Source organism: Peromyscus californicus, unplaced genomic scaffold, assembly GCF_007827085.1.
Source record: "Peromyscus californicus insignis strain IS unplaced genomic scaffold, ASM782708v3 Scaffold_4__1_contigs__length_199733344, whole genome shotgun sequence".
NCBI classification, from domain to species: Eukaryota; Metazoa; Chordata; class Mammalia; order Rodentia; family Cricetidae; genus Peromyscus; species Peromyscus californicus.
The window spans coordinates 72,600,599-72,621,572 of NW_026294562.1; the positions used below are offsets into that span (position 1 = coordinate 72,600,599).

Here is a 20,974-nt window from a genome sequence, read left to right on the forward strand (position 1 = left end):
TTCTGCTCCAGGGTACACAGTCCAGCCTTCTGGGAAGGGGTTGTTGGCACACAGCTTCCTCTCCAGGTTCTGACCAGCTGGAGGGTTGGTACCTAAGAGCTCTGCCTCCACACAATAGTCTTCCAAACCAGCAGACCCACGTGTACTAAGGGTGACGCCAGGACACAGGGGCAGCTTCCCCAACCTTCTTAGCTCTGATGAGCAAAGGAGAAAGCAACTGGGGAAAATACAATTTGGGGTCAGAAGAAGGGGGTGGCTGACAGATGACTCTCTTTCTAAAGATGAGAAGTTACGGCTTTGAAGTGTAAGCATTTCTGGGTATTATTCCACTTTTTTATTTGTTTGGGTTTTTTGTTTGTTTGTTTGTTTTCTGAGACAGGATTTCTCTGTGTAGCCCTGGCTGTCCTGGAACTCACTCTGTAGTCCAGGCTGGCCTCAAACTTAGAGATCTGCCTGCCTCTGCCTCCCAAGTGCTGGGATTAAAGGCAAGCGCCACCACCGCCTGGTTATTATTCCACTTTCAAGTTCTATGTGGATTTGGGTAAGTGGGAGTTGGGGGAAGGGAACCCGTGATCAGAATATGCTGTATGAAAAAGAATCGATATAAAAGTTAAATTTTTTTTTTTTTTAAAAATAAGGTTCTAATAGGGATCTTATAGTATCTCTAAGAAGGGCCTGGTTGGGGAACAGAACTAAAAGAAGTCCATGTTTGGAGTTGGAATGGCCTTCAGCTACTGTAAGATGGTGATAGAGCAACCCACAAAGCAGAACCTGAGTTATTCTCAGATACCCGATGCAGATGGGTCACCCTGTGTTATTCAAGCCAGACCCAGAGAGGCCAACATTGGGGCTTGTTCCACGGCCCTGGGATGGGAGGCTGAGTGTTCTCCACCTCATTAAATTACAGTGATGCTTCCCAAGAGAGCCAGGACGTCTGTAGCAACTGGGCACATGGTCCTCAGGTTACAGGTCCTGAGGAATGGACCTCTAGCGGACAAAGTTGGGCTTCTCAGGATGAGTGCCAAGGGCACCAACACCAAGCAGCCAGGGGGAACCACTGGCACGTGTGTGTGGACAAAAGCCACTCTTCCTAGGGACTGGAGGGTTTGCTTCCCCCGTCCAGGTCCTGCAAATCTCCTCAGGTCTTACGGAGACTTTCAAGTCTTATTTGAAAAAGATGACCAGAGAGTGGGAAGGCAAGAAAGAGCCTGTTTCTTGCACACTCGTCGGAGGGCACACTCGTCGGAGGGCATGCAGCAGCTCTCTCCATCTGGGGCCTCCTGCAGCCTGCTACCCTATGTGGCCCCTGAGTGAAAGTCCTATTAGCAGGTAGGAACAAATGCTGTACACTTAACGGTATTTTGCAGGGTGTATGTCTCAGCTAATCCAAAGGCAATGCATATGCTAACCAGGGAAGAGTTCAGCCACCAACAGGAAGGTAGCCAGGTCTGCTCCTTTTCTACAGAACTTCCCATCGTCCCCAGGAGTTGAGAGGTCATCAATGGCTAAACATAAAACTTCAAGCCACCGATTAATTAAGGCAAAAGATCAAGGACTTTGTGGGTTCGGGGATGAGGGGATGATAGCACGGAGGTTGCACAAAGAAAGGAAACGTGTGTCCTGCCTGCTTGGAGAAAACAGACACAAAAAACGGTGTCATGACAGCCACGGGGGAGGGGGAGGGGAAGGGGGGCAGGACGAGGGCAGCCGGGGACTCCCCAGGCACAGCAGGCAGGACTGGAACTCACAGCAACGCACACCCGCTCTGAATCCTCACCACCTCCCTCCTTGAACTTACGTCTTCAGGGGGGTCTTCTTCTTCTTGGCGGGCTTATTCAACCCATCCCCGTCCACTTCGACGGTGCTGGCTGGGATCTCAAAAGAGGCTGGGGATTTGGAAGGTGAGCTGGGGGTCTTAGAGGATGTCTTAAAGGGGTCAAGGGACTCTTCACAGGCATCGGGGTCAAAGTTGTACGACTGTTGGGGCAGTTTGGGAGACTCTTGCATTTTTGAGGTGGAGGAAAAAGGGTTAAAATTGGGGTCATCCCACTTGTCTATATCAAAGGTGTAGGTACCTTTAGCAATAGGGATGTCATTGGGTTCGGTAGGGGACCTTGGAGGTGAGGCAGGGGTGTTGTCGAGCTTCTCGGGTGTCTTTTTCATCTTTGGCCTCCTTAGGGGCATTTTGGCAACTGGCTTCTTGCCTATCTTTTTGGTGGGAGGGGCGTTTTCCTGCTGACTGTCCCAGTTACCCTTGTCCTCAGAATAGTCAAACTCCAGCCTCACGGAGAGCCCTTTGGCAGGCAAGTCCTCCTGCCCCCCACTATCCGATAGGGTCACCTCCACTGCCTCAGGGGCTGTGGTAAGAGGCACTGATTTCCTCCCCACAGGGGGTGAGTTCTGCACTCGGCCACCTCCAGAAACCAGAGGGCTGACGTCTTCCTCACTCTCCAAAGTCAAAGGACAGGCGGCTGTGGGCAGAGCGGCGGGCTCCAGGGGCGTCTCCTCTGACAAGGTGCCCCCAGTGCCCTCAGGTGTGACCGACTCCGTCTTTGTCTCTGGCGCAAGGTGTTCCTCGGTGGGGACTGGACTCTCTTCGTCTGGCTCCTGCTGGGTCTCCTTCACTGGAGGGGTCTCGGTGGGTTTCTTGGTGGCCTGTTTCTTTTTTAAGGAAGGCGGCCGTGTTTTTTTAGTTCGCTTAAGGGTGCTGGAGGCACTGTTAGATCCTGTGCCACACGCATCTGCGGCAAGGGTCCCCGCTTCGGGGCTGCCCGGGCAGGAAGCACCGTCAAAGTCGCCGGCTTGCAGGCTGAGCGAGCGGGACAGCGTGGACTTGGAAGGGGGCACGGACTCGGTGGATTTCCTCCGCGTGCTCACCTTACACTCCTGGCCCTTGGAGTCGGCAGAGCATGGCTCCAAGCTCTGAAAGTTGTCCACCAGCTCGATGCTGTCAAAGTCCAGGTTGTACGCCCCACTGCTGGCTATGGGCTTGTCTTCGTCGAACACCGCCGAGGAGGAGTGTGAAGGGCGGAAAGGGCTTCCTTCCACGGAGTCGCTGCGAGGGCCATCGGGAACCACAACCGGCTCAGAACTGCATCCTGAGGGAAAGGAGACAAAGATGTCACCTAAAGGCATGGGACACTTGAGAACACTTCTCATTCTGTGCCAGATCCCCACTCTGCAGAGGTTGATAAACTCCAAAGACGGGGCACCCCTGTCTGTATGGGCAACAAATCCTGGTTTCATAGCATCATTGGCTCCAGACCCTGGGCAGGTTTCCCTCAGTGCCCTCATCTGTATAACGAGAGCCAGGTAGCTGATGAAGGAAAAGCCCCATGGTTCATTCATTCCAAAGCAGTTTACTAAGTGCTTGACCTTGACCAGGGGTCATGCTGAGAATCTGAGCAACAATCAGGAAAGAGATAAAGTCTGGCTGTAGAGCACTGTCCTCTTGGCCTGTGGGCCACTGCCATCGCCACCAAGGCATCATCCTACCAAAGCATCCGGTGACTGCTTACTTGCAAGGGACTCTCAAGATCAGGTCTGATGACAAGTCCCTCATGAAGAAGGAGTTGGGGAGGGTCTAATGACCCTCCCCTGAGCGTCCCATCACTACTTCCTACACATACCCAAGCTGGGTATGGTCTCTTTGTAGAGCGTGGAGTGCCAACTGAAGGGAGGACTCTATCTTTGTAGCTCTGGAGAAACTGTCGTCCATGCCGAAGTGACTTTCTGTGGTGTGGCTGTTTGGGGGTTACCCACACTCTGTAAGTAAGGCCAAGCTGGACTGACTCTAGGGGATTGCTACTTCAGTCTGTCATTCATGTCCTATCAGGTTTGTTTGTAACCTCACCCGGAAGTTCACAAAACAAACAGAAAGCACCTTAGACAGAAAGGGCTCTGTGTGCAAAGGCCCTGGGGTAAGAGTACCCTTGGGGTGTTCTAAAAATAATGTTGAGGCTGATGTGGATGAAGTCAGACAGGAGCAAGGCAGGAAACAAAGAAGGCAAATTAAATACGGTCACAGTCAACCCTGATCCTGACTGCTTAGACCCTGGGAAGAATGTACAAGGCTTTGTGTGAGAAGGCCATACAACTGAGCAAGACTGAGCTTGCCCTTTGCCACCTGCCCCTCCAGACACGACCTGGACCCTCTCCCACCAACCTGCTTGCCTGCCTTACTCTCGCTTTGCCTCTTGTCCATTCTCAGCCCTCTCCTCCCAGCTTCTGAGCTCATCCAACTCCTCCAGCCAATAAGGCTGCTTCCTTATCTTCCAACATGCTCAGGGACTCCAAAGGATGCCCAGTGATCTCACTGCCCCACTGCTCCCAGGAAACCCACCAGCCCTTGCGCGGATTTCTGGGTTCCCAGCTGTTCTGCTAGAAAAAGGAAAACCTTGTACCATGGTCTACGACGGAAGGCAGACCATAAAATAGAACAGGCTGCACAGGACTGATGGACTGTCAGACTGCAAAGGACTGATGGACTGTGCACAGAGACAGACATTATGATGCATTAGCCCCTTTCTCCAGGTTCACTTCCAGCTAAAGTCCAGGAAGCCATTACACTTGAGTTTCAGATAAATGGACAGTTTCTAAGAGGATGTGTCACATGAGATTCAAACTCATGTGACACATGGCCTGGGTGTCTTCCATTTTTACTTTGTTTTTTTTGTTTTGTTTTGTTTTTTTTTTTAGGTTTTTTTCGAGACAGGGTTTCTCTGTGCAGCTTTGCGCCTTTCCTGGATCTCGCTCATCTAGACCAGGCTGGCCTTGAACTCACAAAGATCCACCTGCCTCTGCCTCCCAAGTGCTGGGATTAAAGGCGTGCGCCACCACCGCCCGGCTCCATTTTTACTTTGTAAATGGCTGTCTTATCCTTCGTCCCAATCCCCCAGGTGTGGGAGAGGCTCACATTCGAACAAGTCAGTCCGTTTCTGTAGAAGGCACCCCACTTCCTCCCACTCTGAGCTGTGGATGCTCTCTGCTGTAAGGGGGTGGGGTCCTCTCACGGTGCTTCCTAACTTTGCTCACAGGCAAACCCCACAGCTGGAGCCTGGCTGAGAAAGTGGGAGATAACAGCCCAAGGAAATGCAAGCCTCTCAGGTTCAGAAAGAGGCTTACTTACTCTGTTTCCAACCTGGAAAATTGTCCCTCAGAAAACTTAATAAACATCCTTTGGTTTACAAGCACCTGGGGGAGCCTCCCTGTTGTCATTCTAGAAGCCAGTGCTGGCTCCAGGCCTTCCCATCTCTCCCCTAACCCTAACTCCACTAGGCACACATGTCCTAAGCATTTGCAGTCTCTGATCCCAGCTCTTTGCACCAAATTATTTCCTACCACCACCACACACACTTGCTTCCTTCTCATCTCAGGACAGGTGTCCATCTTTCTTCCTTCTGAGGTCACTTCCCTTCTCTTCTGAGGTCCTCCAGCCTTCAAGTACAGCCCCTTCTGGTCAGCAGCAACCTCGTCTTCCTGCCCTGTGGCTGCTCCGGGATACTTGGTTCAGAAGGCAGAGGACCAGAGATGCTGAGGGGGGCCAGGTGCTGTCACATGGGCTTGGCAGCAGGGAGAGGGGCCTCGGCCATCCCTTCACTTCTGTAGACAGACCCTCCAGTGCCAAGCTTCCTTTTCAATCTCTTCCATCGCCGCGGCTGCCTTCAGATGTCAGTAGTTTTCCTTGCATTGTGCAATAGTCAGCAGACAGTCAGCTTAACATCTGCTTCGGTTTCCTGCCTACTTAGCCTGGCTTTCCTATTCAGAAGTACTCTTCCCTAATTGAGTCACAGGCAAAGACACCCAGTTTTGCTGCAGTTTCTTATCTTCAGCCCAAAGGATGCCTGGGGGCAGTCCCTCATCGTGGGGGCCAGCCTGTTCGGTGTTAACGATGCTTTGCTTTATCCTTAGTTTGACCTACTAGATGCCGGTGGCACCTTCTATCCTGGTTGTGACAATATGTCCCAGACATTGCCTCCTGTCCCCAGGAGGACAGCGCTGTCCCTGGTTGGGAGTTGCTATTTTACGGAATGGTTCATAGAGCAGAATGGCTCTCCCTGTGGTCCATCACGAGGTTGGGATAACTTCCCCACATCATTGCCACGGGCAAGCCCTGACTTGCAAGGTAAGCATGTCCAGTTGGGTTCCCACTAGACTGCTACATAGCCACATAGATCTGCATGAAGACTTCATTCACCCTAAATCTGGGGTGCCCCCAGTGTCGGTCACTACGGGACACACCTTAAATACAGAGGTAAGGAAAGATGGGACCCAAACCACTCCATCGACGTCAACATGCCGCTGCACTCCCTGGTGTAAGCCTGGGAAAGCTGCCTCTAGAAGTCCACACCGCATTCCTGGCTCTAACTTCTAGTTCAGTCCTGGGGAGGTCAGCATCTGCAGCTTATGTGAAGAGTCCCCAGAGGCGTCTCAGCTATGCGAATCAGCTCAGTTGCCCCCACTCCATTAAAAGACGGGGTGGCTTCAACAACAGAGATGAAATATGTTTCTTGTTGTCCTGAGTCCTAAAGCCGGAAGTCCACAATGAAGGTGTCACCAAGTCTGGCCTCTCCTGGGGCCTTTCTCCTTGACTTTGAGGTGGTCACATCTGGCTGTGTCCTTACATGGCCTTTCCTCTGAGCAGATGTATCCTTGATGTCTTCTCTCCCTCCCCACCCCTCCATCCCCCGAGACAGGGTTTCTCTGTGTAGCTTTGGAACCTGTCCTGGAACTCACTCTATAGACCAGACTGGCCTCAAACTCACAAAGATCCACCTGCCTCTGCCTCCTGAGGGCTGGGACTAAAGGCTTGTGCCATCATCTCTGGCCTGATGTCTCCTCTTGTTACAGGGACCCACCCTAAGACTCCACAAACCTTAATTACCACCTGAAAGACCCTATCTCTACCATACCACACCAGGAGTGAGGACTTCAACATGTAGATTTAACAGGTTCACAATCCAGTCTACAACACCCGTGCTGGGCAACAAAGCAGGAACACAATCCTGTCTACAACACCCGTGCTACACAACATAACCTAAGCTAAACAGAAGCATTCAGAAACAAGGGATTTAGAGGAAAAACAGTGCCCTGATGACTGACATCACCCACCCGAAGTCTCCCTACCTTCACTGGAGGCCACACTTCCTAGCCTTGCTGGAGCATTTCCCAAGTGACACTTGAGATGGCCAGAGCTCTGCCTCCTGCACTGTGAACTCTCTCGGGGACAGGGATGCAATGGCCAGAGTGAACCCTTGGCATCCTGATATGCTCAGATTCTCAACTGACTAATAAATCAAGCCCCCTGGGAGCATGGCTGGCCATCTAAGCACGCTAATACGGAAAAGGTCTCCTTTTAAAGCAGGCTACCGGAGATCAACAGAGCATTACTTGGTCCTCTTGTGGCATTTTGCCGGGAGTTGTAGGTAACCCAGACCAAGCATATGATAAATTCAAGATTTCCCAAACCTGTCTAGCCCAAAACACTTCTGAGACACTGATTAAAACCTGGATGTCCCATTTTTCCACCCACTGATCAGTCTATCCCTTCTTTTTTTTTTTTTTTTTTTTTTTTTGGTTTTTTGAGACAGGGTTTCTCTGTGTAGCTTTGCGCTTTTTCCTGGAACTCACTTGGTAGCCCAGGCTGGCCTCGAACTCACAGAGATCCGCCTGGCTCTGCCTCCCGAGTGCTGGGATTAAAGGCGTGAGCCACCACCGCCCGGCTCAGTCTATCCCTTCTTAAAGAGTAGACCAGAAGAGACAGAGCTTTGAATTTCTATTTTAACAGGTGCCACAAGCGAGTGTCCTGGTCAGGGAAGCCTGGGGCTGGTTCCCTTTTTTAAATGTTAAACTTTTAAAAAAAAAATTTATGTGTAGGGGTGTTTTGCCTGCACATATGCCTGTACACCACATGTGTACCTGATACCCGAGGAGGTCAGAATGGGGCGCTGGATTCCCTGAGACTGAAGTTACAGACAGTTGTGAGCTGGGGAGCATGTGGGTGCTGGGAACAGAATTCAGGTCCTCTGCAAGAGTAGCCAGTGCTCTTAACCACTGAGCCATCGCTCCAGCCCCCACTTCAATCTTAAAGCTTCCCTCCCATCCAGTAAGACACACAATGGCCTGAGGATTAAGGGTGACCAGACAGGACAGGGTCAGTCGTGAGGTTGAGCTTTGACTCCCTGTGAGGAGGCCCAGACAGGGGCAAGTCTACAGTGTCCACTGCCCTCCTTGGATGTGATCCAAAACACAAAGCTCAAGAAACTACGCCCAAAATGGGCCAGCAAGAGTGGCAAAGGCCTCTGGCAAGGCCCCTTCTCTCTAAAAGACCTGGCTGAGTCCTAAGAACTCTCACCTGTGGAGGAGGGCCCTCTGAGCTGCTCCTGGGTGTCCATCTTGTGTCGTCAGGTCTTCTCCCAGACCTCCCTCACATCCCAGAGGCTTACCAGAGATCGAGACGTTGGGACTGTGGTAGTTTGAATGTGACTGGCCCCCATAATCTCATAGGGGGTGCCACTATTAGGAGCTATGGCTTTGTTGGAGTGGGTATGGAGGAAGTTTGTTACTGTGGGGGCAGCAGGCTTTGAGGTTTCCTATGCTCAGGATACCGCCCAGTGTCTCAGTGGACTTCCTGTTGCCTGCAAGATGTAGGACTCTCAGTCACCATCTGCCTGCATGCTGACATGCTCCCCACCATGATGATAATGGACTGAAACTCTGAAACTGTAAGTGAACCACCCCAATTAAATGTTTTTTCTTTATAAGGGTTGCCATGGTCATGGTGGTGTCTCTTCACGGCGATAGAAACCTGACTAAGACGGGAACTAACGACAATGAAACTGGGGAGAGTCTATGAAAATTAGACCTTTCTCATTATGGTCCAGTCTTTGAGAAGTTAAGTGACATGGCAGTCAGGATGGTGAGAGATCCATGGGGGCTTTGTGCAAGTGGCATCACCTACCGGAATCCATGGGCACCTCTGTGGTGACAGTCCACTGGGGGTGGTCACTGAGCTGGAACCTGGGTCCCAGCTCTACCGCATGCACAGCAAATGTCCCGTTTCTGTCCTGTTTGGTCTCTTCCCCCAGAGAGCTGCCCACCCAGAATGCCACAGTCTACTCTGGTAGGCCCTAGGCTGAACCAGTGGCTCATCACGCCTTCCAGATTCTCTTGTCGTTTTAAAAATGGTCATCTCTTCAAACCTTCTCCTTCAAATGTTACCATGCGCAACAAATGAAATTGCACAAAAGTGCTTCCTTTGGAGACTAGAAAGAGGTAACAGGGTAGTTAAACTCAAGTTTGGTTCCTAGCACCCGAATGGTGCCTGACAATCATCCATAACTCCAGTTCTAGGGGATCTGACCCCTCTTCTGACATCCTTGGACACTAGGCAAGCATATGGTACACAAACACACATACAAGCAAAACGCTCATAAAAACAAAAAAAAAAGTCTGAAAATAGACATATTTTAAAAGTGCCCCCTTGGTAAGCTAGAGGCAGCAGCAAGGCGACGGGCCACCAGTGCAACCTGGTTCAGAGAAGGCAGTGCCAGGGTCCAGGACTGAGTAAGAAGGGATCGAACGACTGCCGCATATCAGCTCAGAGTCCTTTACCAAAGCTCCTCAGCCGTGCTCACTGTCGTAGACCCCAGGACACCTGTCAAGACACCAATATTGTCCCACTGCTACGACGATGGCTGTGCAGGATGGTTTGTGTCAACTTGACAGAAGTCTAGACATACCAGGGACGAGGGACTCTTAACTGAGAAAATGCCTCCGTAAGATTGGTGAGCCTGTGGGACATTTTCTTGATTGATGATTGACGTGGGAGGGCCCAGGTCACTGTGGGCAGTGCCACCTCGGTCTGGTGGTCCTGGGTGCTGTATGAAAACAGGCTGAGCAAGCCGCAAACAGCAAACCAGTGAGCACCATCCCTCCACAGCCTCTGCTTCAGTTCCTGCCCCCAGGTTCCTGCTCTGACTTCCATTCATGATCACAGCAATAGAAACCCTACCTAAGATAATGATTAAATGTTGTATCAGGGCAACAGCTGCCCCGTCCTTCCTGGGGACCCTGGGCTGAGCTACCCACCTAGGAGACCAGGGCATCCCTGGTCCACTAGAACTCATAGGGCTGCCAGGGTTTAGAGTAGGATTATGGATAAGGAGCTGCATCCAGACTCTCCAGTAGGGTCACAGAGGGAAGTAAATGGGTGTCTAGAGGACCAGGGCCTGGTCAGCTTCTTGGTATCTCCACCCACGTTTCTCAGGGCAGTGTGAACACGGCCACAGTGGGCCACTGAGGTCACTACTCCCTGATTTCCTCACCTATCTATGCAGCCACAACCTCCTACCATCCTCCTAGCCTGAGGTGAATGGGGCTTTGGATTGACTGCAGTGGGCTCCCATGCCCCTTGCTCAATGACTGCCCTCTACCTGCATAGTGCCTATCGCAGGGCAAGAGACCAATGTCAGAGTCCCCAACAGCTTCACTTGTTCCAGAAACCTGGGTACATATTAACATTCACATCAGAAAGAGCCGGAAAGCCAGCTGGGCCAAGTGTTGTGGCACCCAGACCCAACTCTGAAAAGCCCTGCTCCTCAACTTGTGTCTTCAGACTAAGCATCTATGACCTCTGAAATTCCCACGCAGAAATCTCATTCTCAAAGCAAGACGTCTGGGAGGTGATTAGGTCACGGGAAAGAGTGTCCATGGGGTTAATACTCGAGGGAGCTTGTCTGTCCCATCTGCCACGTGAGGACATGTGAGGCACAGGTAGGTGCTGCTGGCAAACCTGACCTCCTCCAGACACCAAACCTGAACCCCAGTCTTAGAACCAGAGCAATCAACTTCTGTTGTCCACAAGCTACACTGCCTATGGGCAGGCTGGCCAAGGCTGAGGCTGTGCATTCTGGGCAAGTTATTTCATAAATCTGTTGCTGTTGTAAGCCAGGGGTTCTTGTGAGGATGGCATGAAAGGCCACATGAAGGTCCAGCCTAGGGCATAGTTGGTGCCAGGAAATAATAGTCACAGCCCCTCAGACTCTGCCCATGCCAATGACACCCGCTCCCTGTTCTACAGCCCCAGAGGGACATCTCAATACCAGGGGGCTTGGGTCACACCTGGGTTTTTCAGAGGAGGTGAAAGCAGATGCCAGTACGTACAGAAACAAGCCTCCTGTGGTAGACCCAGTGACGAAAGAAGCATTGCTGACAGCTAATATCGAGAGAAGTAGTTCAAGACCAGAAACCGGCGGGCCATCTCTTTCCAGCAAGAGGAAATGTGTAGGCACACTGAGCAGCTCCAATCACCATCCAGGCCCTCAGAGAGCCCTTCTCCGGGCTAGGAGGGTGCCAGCAAGAATGAGCAGACAGGCTTTCTCACCGTGAGAAGAATGTCCCAGAAAGGATGGGCAAGGAGTTCACCTCAGCTCTCCCACTATGTCCCTGACTGACCACCTACTTCCTGCCCACTTGACCATCCTGTGGGGCTCAGCTCAGGCTGCAGCTCTGGGAACCAGCTGACAGAGCTGCTTGGCTCATGGCTGAGTGCTGGCAGGCACAGCGACGGACTCAGCACCTATGAGGCCAGAAGTACCAGGCAACCCCTGCACAGACAAGCTGCACAGGAGAGCGGGAAGCCAGAGCTCTCATCCCAGAGTCCCTCACATACTGTGGGATGCGGGGAAGGTCTATGACCTCAAAGTAAGGGGGTGTTATTCAAATTAGGGATAATTCCCTCTCCAAGAGGGACATGAAGCAGACAAAGGCCCCACTAGGAGCCCAACACAGGGAAGGTCCCTAAGCCAAAGCTATTATTTAATCAGGTGAAAGTTAAGTACATCTCTCGGGGATGACATTGCCGAGTGTCCTACAGAGGCTAAAGGGGAGAGATTCCAGAACGTGCATGCTGCTGCCTTCATTTATACGCAGGAAAACTGGGCTCCTCAGACGGGGACAGATGCAAGGTGGGCACTCAGCATCCTGTGCTTCTGTGCCATGGGGCACAAACACGCTCATAGGACCCAGCACAGGGTAAGTGACCGCTCTGTCAAACAGGTCTCCAGGACGAAGAACCATGTTTGTACTCTCCCCGTCCAAGGTCTCGCCTATTATTTCCTGGGGCTCCTCTAGTGACATTCCAGGCATTCTGCAGAGGAAAACTGTAAACAATGGATTTTCCTCTCCTGCCCTCTCTTTCCCACGGTTTTCAGAACAAACCCTCTTCTCCCCAGCACGGACCCACGCAAGCAGCACAGTGCCTTCTCACGCCTTTGCGGCACCCCCCTCCCCCGGCGGGTCTGCAGAATGGATGGGAAGATGGTGTGGGGGTGCAGCTTCCAACCTGTGCAACAAATCAGGAGATCTTTGGTACAGCCCAACCCAAGGAGGTGGGTGCTTTAGATGCAGACAGTCCCCAGTTCAGGTCTCCGGACGATATTCTCTACACTGACAGGCTCACTGCAGTTTTCAAAGGAGAAGTGTTAAAGTCCTGTTCAAAGACTCCAAGAGGTGTGGTCAAAGGTTCCCAGGGACTGTGACTCAGGGGCAATTAGCATCGCCAACCCCCTCCACACAGGTTATCTCTTAAGCCTCTATAATGTTCATCCTTTTATGAGCTGCCATTTAAGTAAGAGGCGGGGCTGTGTGTGTGTTTGTTATTAAGAATGGAGATGATCCTCTGCTTTGTTGAAAAAGAAGCTGGGGAGTGGCTGGCGCTGCCCTCCCTGTCCTGAGGCAGCTGCTGCCCCTCAACAGTTTGCACACCAGCGTGATGAAGACTGAAAAGCCAGAGCCCAGCAAATGGAAGCTCTCCATTTACATCTGACTGGCGGAGAGCTCCTGCCACTTTGTGCTGGGCTGCCATCCTGCTCTAAAGCTTACCTTTACCTTTTTAGACAGGACTCAACTCGTTCACAATGTGGGCCACACTTCAGACTACACGATGAGGTTCCAAAGCATCACGGCCAAAACCAGCGGTGCACTGGGATATACATCTAGTATGGACGACCCAGGCTTCTATTCACAGTACATCAAGGCCTCAGAGCTTTCCAAAGTCATTCCCCAGAACAGAAGAGCCCCAAGTCAGTCCTGATGGAGCCCATCTGAACATACAGGCCTACTTAACACCTCATCCCACTTTCTGACTCCTCGCTTCAAGCATGGGGTGGTAATGAAATGGTTCTGAGTTTGGCTGTTCTGAAGACAACCTTGTATTCATGGGAGAATAAATAGAGTAACTGGCTTAAAGCCTAAAGGGGATATGCAGGATAGGATATGTTTCAAAGGATGAAAACAGCAAGTGTCTCCACTTACCCCAAACATGGCATTACTGACTTACAGTATTCTCCGTGTTATGGGGAAACCATACACGAGGGACCCAGTGGTCCTCAGTTCCTGCCTGGGTCACCTTTGGATCTAACTGACCAGGAAGGAAGCAAGAGCAAAGGACAAAAGGAATGGGTCACATAGCCTAAAAAATGAAGATGATTATAAGAAGTAAATTCACAGTGCCAGTTGGGAGTCTCCACAGGACGGATGCTATGTCGCCTGTCTACGTTTTGTCTCAGCTGGAACAGCCATTCTAGATGTGAGACCATCTTGGAGGAAGTCGTGTGTAACCAAGGAGGGAAACCACAACATGCTTCCAGATCCCGGTGCTCAGCGTCCTCCAGAGTAACTGCCTGCTGCCTCCACTGCCCTTTGAACCAGTGTACAGTCGCCAGATACAGACCATTGAACACCTGATTCCAAGCCGATAGAAAGGAGGCTGTGTCCTGTTTTTGTGTGGTGTGACTACTCAACTGTCTCAAGTTTAATATGGGGCTAGACAGATGGTTCAGTGGAAGTAAACAGCTCCCAGGAGCTGTCAGAGGACTGGGCAGGAAATCCTGGAAGATGTACCAAGGACCACGAAAGTGACCTTCCCCTGTGCATGCCTTAATGATATGTTTGAGTTATAGATCTACAAAGTGTTGGGTATTCAGCCACTTTCCATCCAACTAGGGATGAGTTTGTAAAAGTGATATGGAAAGTGCCTTTTCATTTTGTGTTATCACACAAAACGGAGGAAGGGGCACTGAAGTCTCAGAACTGCGGACAGTTCTCTGGCTCTTCCACCTTAACTCAAGACAGTCACCCACCATGCCCCTCTCAGGCCAGCATCTAGACAGACTCAGTGGAGAGCATGAGAGGGGAAACACCATCCCTGTCAGCCCTCAGCGAAGGACCCAGTCCCATGAAAGCTGCCCTGCTCTGCTCCCCGGCCCAAGGCATCCAGCTGTTTAAAACTAACTAAACCTTGGGACTGCATATACTTTCTAAATCAGTGGTCTGCTTCTTTGGCAGGAAGAAAAAAATTCCATCCATTTTTTTTTTTTTTTTTTTTGGTTTTTCGAGATAGCTTTGCGCCTTTTCCTGGAACTCACTTGGTAGCCCAGGCTGGCCTCGAACTCACAGAGATCCGCCTGGCTCTGCCTCCCGAGTGCTGGGATTAAAGGCGTGCGCCACCACCGCCCGGCTCCATTTTTTTTTTTTTAAACCACATCAACATTAAGACCAAAACATTATTTTCAGTTACAAGGCATTTGCTTCCTGAGTGAGGGTGAGCCCAGACCGAGGCTCCATCCTTGCTGGGGATGCCTCCAGCCAGGCTGTGAGTGCTCAGCCTGCAGGTCCCAGCTCTATTCTTGGTCCCTCTGTAGACAGAGTAGGCCATCAGGAAGATAGGGTCAGGCCAGGAGAAGCCGTGGACCTTGAAAGTGACTACCCACAGTACCTAGTGCATGGTCTAAAGGGAGTTGGCTCTGTAGACTTGTCAGGGGGGAGGGCTGAAGCCTAAAGACGGCCAGAGCAGGGTCGTTCAAGCACTACCCAGGTCTAAGGATGGAGCCATTTGGTTCCTGTGGGGCCATTTCTATCAGGCTATGTCTCTTGTCAGGCTTTAAACTAAACTTCCCATCAGAGGTGGTTCCATCTCCTCTGGTATAATGGGGACACACACCGAACAGTATCCATGTGGACAGGTACCCTGAGATTGGTTCTGGCCCCCAGTGACCTCCACATCTAAACTTGAAGGCGCTATTTAACTCCTCCTAGGAGAGAAAAGCTGTGGGCAAGTGTTAAGCAATCAGGAAGGAAACCCAGAAGTACCAAAGGGTCATTCTGCACTGACTGACTCTTCTTACCCATGTGCTGACGTCCCTTCCCCAGCCTGGGAGAGGTGGCCTTAGAATACAAGCATAGAGTGAACTGAGCTGTCTCGTGTCAATACTCATACAGGAGAAGGGGTCGAACAGGTGAACGGAAGATTCTGCTGGAAATTTCCAACACCCAGTTATTTCAACCCTCAAAGCTCCCCCAAGCCTGCAAGAGCTCAAGCAACAGAAACACTTCCGGGACACACACAGCTCAACCCACTCTGTTTACCCTTAGACATCATAAAAACCAGTGAGGCATAAAACACAGTCAAGTGGGCTGGGGACTGTCCAAGAGCCAACTCTGTCCCCTACAGCTGGTGGCTCCTGATATTTGGTTACCTGGTTCTTCTGGGGCTGGTGGAGCGCTGACCTCAGGCTCTGGGGTGACTTCAGGGGGTGGTGGGGGTGGGGCCGGTGGAGCTTTGACAGGGGTCGTTGACTCAGGGGTCTCAAAGGCTTCCTCAGAGTCGGAACTCCTGGCGGAGAGAGAGAGAGATAAGAAACACAGGTAAGCCAGTGCCAAGTAGAGATTCTGCTGAGAAGGCATGGCCTTCTAACTCTGCAACACAGAGAGTTGGGGCAAACACCCAATTCAACTGCTGAGACAGGTGTGAAGGTCACCTCGAAGCATGATTCCCAGGAACTTTGACACTCGTTAAGACCAGATAATATATTCTGAACGTAGCTCAACTTGAAAGACACATGTTCACCTTAGTGACAAATTCACACACACTGCCTGGGCTTTTGGATGCATTTTGGTTATACTACCTGGCACTGAGTCAGTCTAAGGGATAGAGAGACTGCTTTTACTGTTCACCACGATGAATCCAGCCCACCTCTAGGAGCTTCATCTCATAAACTCAGTTTGCATTCACTCTCTCTCCACCCAGCCTGCCATCCTTTCTCCTCCCTGCCTTCCCTGTGCTTCTAGATGTTTACTGGTCTCTTCTGTGGGGCTGGAATCGCCATGCAGATAGGCTGGCCTGTTTTTCACTGTACCCAGGGCCTAAGATGGAAGGCGATGCATGACAATCTATAGAGTAAAGGAGAGCCGCAAAGTCGGTCAGTGGAGGATATGCAGACCAAGGGACAAACAACAGCCAGCCACTCTTCAGTGGTGTGGTGACAGCTCTCGGTGGTACCTAGGGAAGTCTACCTGCAAGGAAGCCTCTTCCTGCAGAGACCTGGGCCAAAAGCCCACCAAGGAAAGTTTCTCTCGGTAACAAGAAGTCGGTGGCCAAGCCTTCTTCCTGCTTCTCCAAGCTACTTGATCTCAGCCAGAGGAATGGGGAACTGAGTTCTAAGTTCTCCTGCTGCCTACAAGACACAGAGCAGCAGTCCACTGCCCCGAGATGATCACAGGACCAAGGCCACCCTTACTTGTGAGGGCAGCCTCTGTGGAGAGCAGCAACACGCTGGCTCCCATTTCAGAACAGTTCCACTGCACCCAAATGCCAACTGATCCCTGGCAAGGACGGAGGAGGCTAACCACCAGGATGGTGGCTACACAGGACTGCACATCAGGACTGCTGAGGATTTATAATCAGGTCATGTCTCGGCAGGAGACAGAACACGGCATGTCCGGATTCAGTGCACTAGGTCACATGGGTATCACTGAACATGAGCCTCCTCCAACACTGTGAGAGGTTCACAGCCATTCAAGCTCCACAGGGTCACAGGACCAGTGACCTTGGAAGATGGTGACCTCTTCTAAAGACCACCAGCCGGCCAGCAGAGTATCAGCAAGCAACAAACCCCTCTGCTGTCCATTAGGACCCAGGAAATGAGCCATTTGGCGAGTTCCCTTTAGAACATCTACATCAAGGCTGGAGATGCAGCTGACTTGGTAGTTATTGCCTAACATGCACAAAACCACGGGTTTAACCCTTAACATGACATAAACCAGGCATAGTGGTCTGAGCCTGTACAATGTTAGCACTAGGGGTTGAGGCAGGAGGATCAGAAGTTCAAGGTTATCTCCAACTGTGTATCATGTTTGGGACTCAAAGAAATCAGCAAAAACATCAGAGCTGCTTTTGATGAGACCCAATGAGCTAAAGCCAACTTTGTATTCGATTTCACTAGTAAATACTCAATTCTCACAAACACAACATGGAACATGCTGATTTCTTTTACACTCACATATTAATGTTAAGGGACTCAGCTTTTGTCTCCGGGGAAAATTTAAGTTCCATCCGCACTTGGACAGCAACCGATCTTGGTAGGTGAAGTTTTCAGAGTATGAAAACACAGGGAGGTTACACAAACTAAGGTAAGGGTAAAGGGGAATGAATGTTCTGATCACCTTGCTAGGCCTGGGATGTAGTCCTGGGAAACAACTTCCTCACCCCAGCACCCATACCATAAACATCAGGGACAGCCATGACAAAACACACCCAGTTAACTTGCCTCTTTCTGGAGCTTCCCTGGGCAGCTAGCAGCCCGGAGTCCTCACTGCCGCTCACCGCTGCCCACATCCAACGGGCCCATTCCACTGGGGGCCACATCTGCCAGGAGTCAAAAGTCATCTCCATGGAAAAATAGCCCCAGTTGCCACCTATAATATTCTTGCTCCTATCTCTTTCATGACATCACCAAAAAAGGAAGCTGCCCCGGTCTCCCAGCAAGGAATGCTGTGAGCTGAGCATCTCCTGTGTTTGGAGGCCCCAGGCTGCCTTTTCAAGCCGAGATACAGAGAAAGAGAGAGAGAGAGAGACTAAAAGTTGCTTCTGCAACCCTGGGCACTGGCAACTCAAGGCTTTGGAACACAAAGGGCCCTGGTCTTTCTGAGTAGCACAAGTGACAAGGAGGGGCCGGATGCTCTTGCATCCTAGCTGTGAATTCCAATGAGGTTTCAGACGCAGCAGCTGCCAGCCTGCACACCTGCTCAGAGGACCGCATTCACCCGGGCCTGGGGTGTGCAAGGAATGAGGACACCAGGCTCATTGTGCCTCATCGTCTTTTTACTATGAACTGTGTGCATCCAAACACCACAGGCCACTGCGGGCCACTTCTGGTGCTGCTGGCCTTGTTTGCATATTTCCACACTTCCTCCCAGGAGCAGAGAGCAAGTTAATTAGGGGAGGCAGATAGCAGCTTTTAAAATTCGCTCTTTCCTCCGCGTTCAGCTTCCCAGGGGCCTAAAAACTCTTCTGAGAGCGAGAATTTCTGCAGTCCGCCCACTAAGAATCTGTGCACAAGAATAAAGCAGCTGGGTGGAGTTCCAGCGTGAGTCCCGCTGCTCAAGACCCACCGCGCTGTGGCTGTTGGTTTGTTTGCCTTTTTACTAGCAAAGCACAAATAATTACACAGCTGAGACTCCACACACTTTCAGAATGGAGAAAAAGAGGAAATTAATTTGTCACAAATATGTATCAGAAAGAGAAATGGTGTCACAATTTACTAAAACCCCTCCAAATTTCAAGAAAATGTTTACCAGGACATGAAAATGTTATGTTTACCAGGTAAGTAAATACAAGAGTATAATATGTATGTATGTATGTATAAATATAAGACATTAAACACAAGAGTATAATATACACATACATATAACACACACACACACACACACACACACGTGCGCGTTTCTATATGGAAAGTACAACAGCCAGCATTTGTGGAACATTCAGTTATGTATCAGACAGCAGCCTAGGTCTATTGTGTACGTACATTTATCTGTCATCTTCAGAACTGTGGGCTGGGGATATAGCTCAGTTGGTAGAGTGCTTGTCTAGCATGCATAAGGCCCTGGGTTCAATCCCCACCACTGCATGTATTAGGCTTGTTTCACAGATAAACCACAGCCTAGAGAAGCAAGCTGTTTTGCAAGGCTCTGCAGCCAGCAAAGGAGAAGATCAAAGCTCCATTCTCAAATCATCAACCCCTGACGCTGTGTCTCCACCACATCTACGGCTTCCCAGCATCCTTAGCAAGCACAGTTTTTACGTTCTCGTTATATACAGTCTATCACAGAGAACAAGTAAGCGGTTTAAATGAACTTGCAAATGAGACCCTGAGGGTGAGGGGTACCAGCGCTATCCTTGCTGATCTTTCTCCTGTTCACACCATGTTAGGGAAAGTCCCCTACGTATCCAAAGGAGTGATTACTAACAGCCCTGCATGTTTAACGGTCTATCCTGTGATGGCTGGGTTCTCTACAAGGCAAATAGACAGCCACCTAACTGCACAAGCCAACTCATCCACCAGCACGAGGCAATATTTGGGGGAATACTCAACACCACAATGGGGTCTGAAGACGAGGAGAAAGATGGAAATGACAGATTGTCCTGGTTATGGAAACCAGGGCCTGCAGGGCTCTCCAGCTGTGTTAGTATAGTTTAAAAACATTTCTTAGAGTTGGGGGATGTAGTTCAGTGGTAGAGCCTTTGCTTGCCTGGCATGCTCAAGGCTTGGGGTTCAAGTTCTAGCTACACACACACACACACACACACACACACACACACACACACACACACACACGAGCATCTAATGTGAACCTCTACAATGCTTTAAACTCTAACCAAGCAGTCTACAAATCCCTGTTCCACACAGTATGAAATAAAGAACTCCAGTGACATGCTTCAGTAATTGTCCCGCAAACAAGAGTCAGGTAGAGGGAAAAATGGACTACAAGGGCTTATTTCCCTACATTTGTGGCTTAGTTTAAACTTCATGTTTTTACTTGTCAATTTATAACAAAATAGTCTCAAGATCAGGAGCCACAGATACATCACACACATACATTAAATACAAATGTATCCATGACACATGAATGTGTATTCACATAACTGAAACATGGGTGTTTTTAAATGAAGAGGTACTACCGTTTTACAACATGCCATTAACTGGTTACACTTTGCTCAAGTTTTACCGAGATTCCAAGGGGCTTTGTTGGACAAGGGCCTGGGGCCCCAAGGAAACAGCCATGCACTGCAGTGTTTCAGCAACACAGAGCATTTCACTTCTACAGAAGGCTGCATGGCTGCTTTAAATCCAGCAGGCAGGCACACCTGAGCACACCCAAGGTCCTGCTGGGCTTCCACTCATAGTGCCAACCGATCCTGTGCCTCACTCTGGGTGGTCAGAGCCTGGCCTCACATTCTTCTCCAGCTGGCTAACTCTAAGCCTGGCGGACAAGCCAAGTGTAACTTTCGAGGGCAGGATGCACCATGGAGCGCTACTTCCATCTTAGAAAACTGTCAACTGGGGAAAGAATTTTTGGCAGGTGGTCTCTTTATTAATTTCTTTTATTGTTTGAGACCAGGCTGCCCTCAAACTCACAGAGAGGTGGGATTAAAGGTGTGTGCCACCACGTCCAGCCCTCCTAATTATTTCATTTGGCCCTTTGACAGAAAAGATGGAATGCTGCAAGGTATCTGACTACACTGTGCAAAGATATGTCACTGTGACTGGCTTAATAAAAAGCTAAATGGACAATAGCTAGGCAGGATTTGGGGGGCAGAGAGATCGCTGGGAAGCAGAAGGCGGGGTCACCAGCCAGACTCAGAGGAAGCATGACATGCAGGAGATGAGGTAACAAGCCATGAGCCATGTGGTAGCAAGTAAATTAATAGAAATGGGTTAATTTAAGTTCTAAGAGCTAGTTAGAAACAAGCCTGAGCTACAGGGTGAACTTTCAAAATTAATAAGAAGTCTCCATGTGGTTATTTGGGAGCGGGCAGGCGGGACAGAGAAAGACCAGGTACAATAGGACATTTAATTGACATTTCCCACACAGACCATACAATGCTCTAACTCCAAATCTGAATGAAAAATTA

The 20,974-nt window shown here is 50.4% G+C and overlaps 1 protein-coding gene across 8 annotated transcripts in view; it reads right to left on the minus strand.

The window, feature by feature from the left end:
- Tacc2 (transforming acidic coiled-coil containing protein 2) overlaps positions 1 to 20,974 on the minus strand; it is a 73,938-nt gene that overhangs the window by 33,957 nt on the left and 19,007 nt on the right. For 5 of the 8 annotated variants that reach the window (XM_052760840.1, XM_052760841.1, XM_052760836.1 and 2 more), the window contains exons 2-3: positions 15,537 to 15,673; positions 1,799 to 3,098 (exon numbers count right to left, since the gene is read on the minus strand). In XM_052760840.1, the coding sequence (XP_052616800.1) occupies positions 1,799 to 3,098; positions 15,537 to 15,673 (1,437 nt within the window). Of the gene's footprint in view, positions 1 to 1,798; positions 3,099 to 15,536; positions 15,674 to 17,606; positions 17,859 to 20,974 lie in introns of those variants that run through there. The other 3 variants (XM_052760834.1, XM_052760833.1, XM_052760835.1) reach the window with 3 other exon arrangements.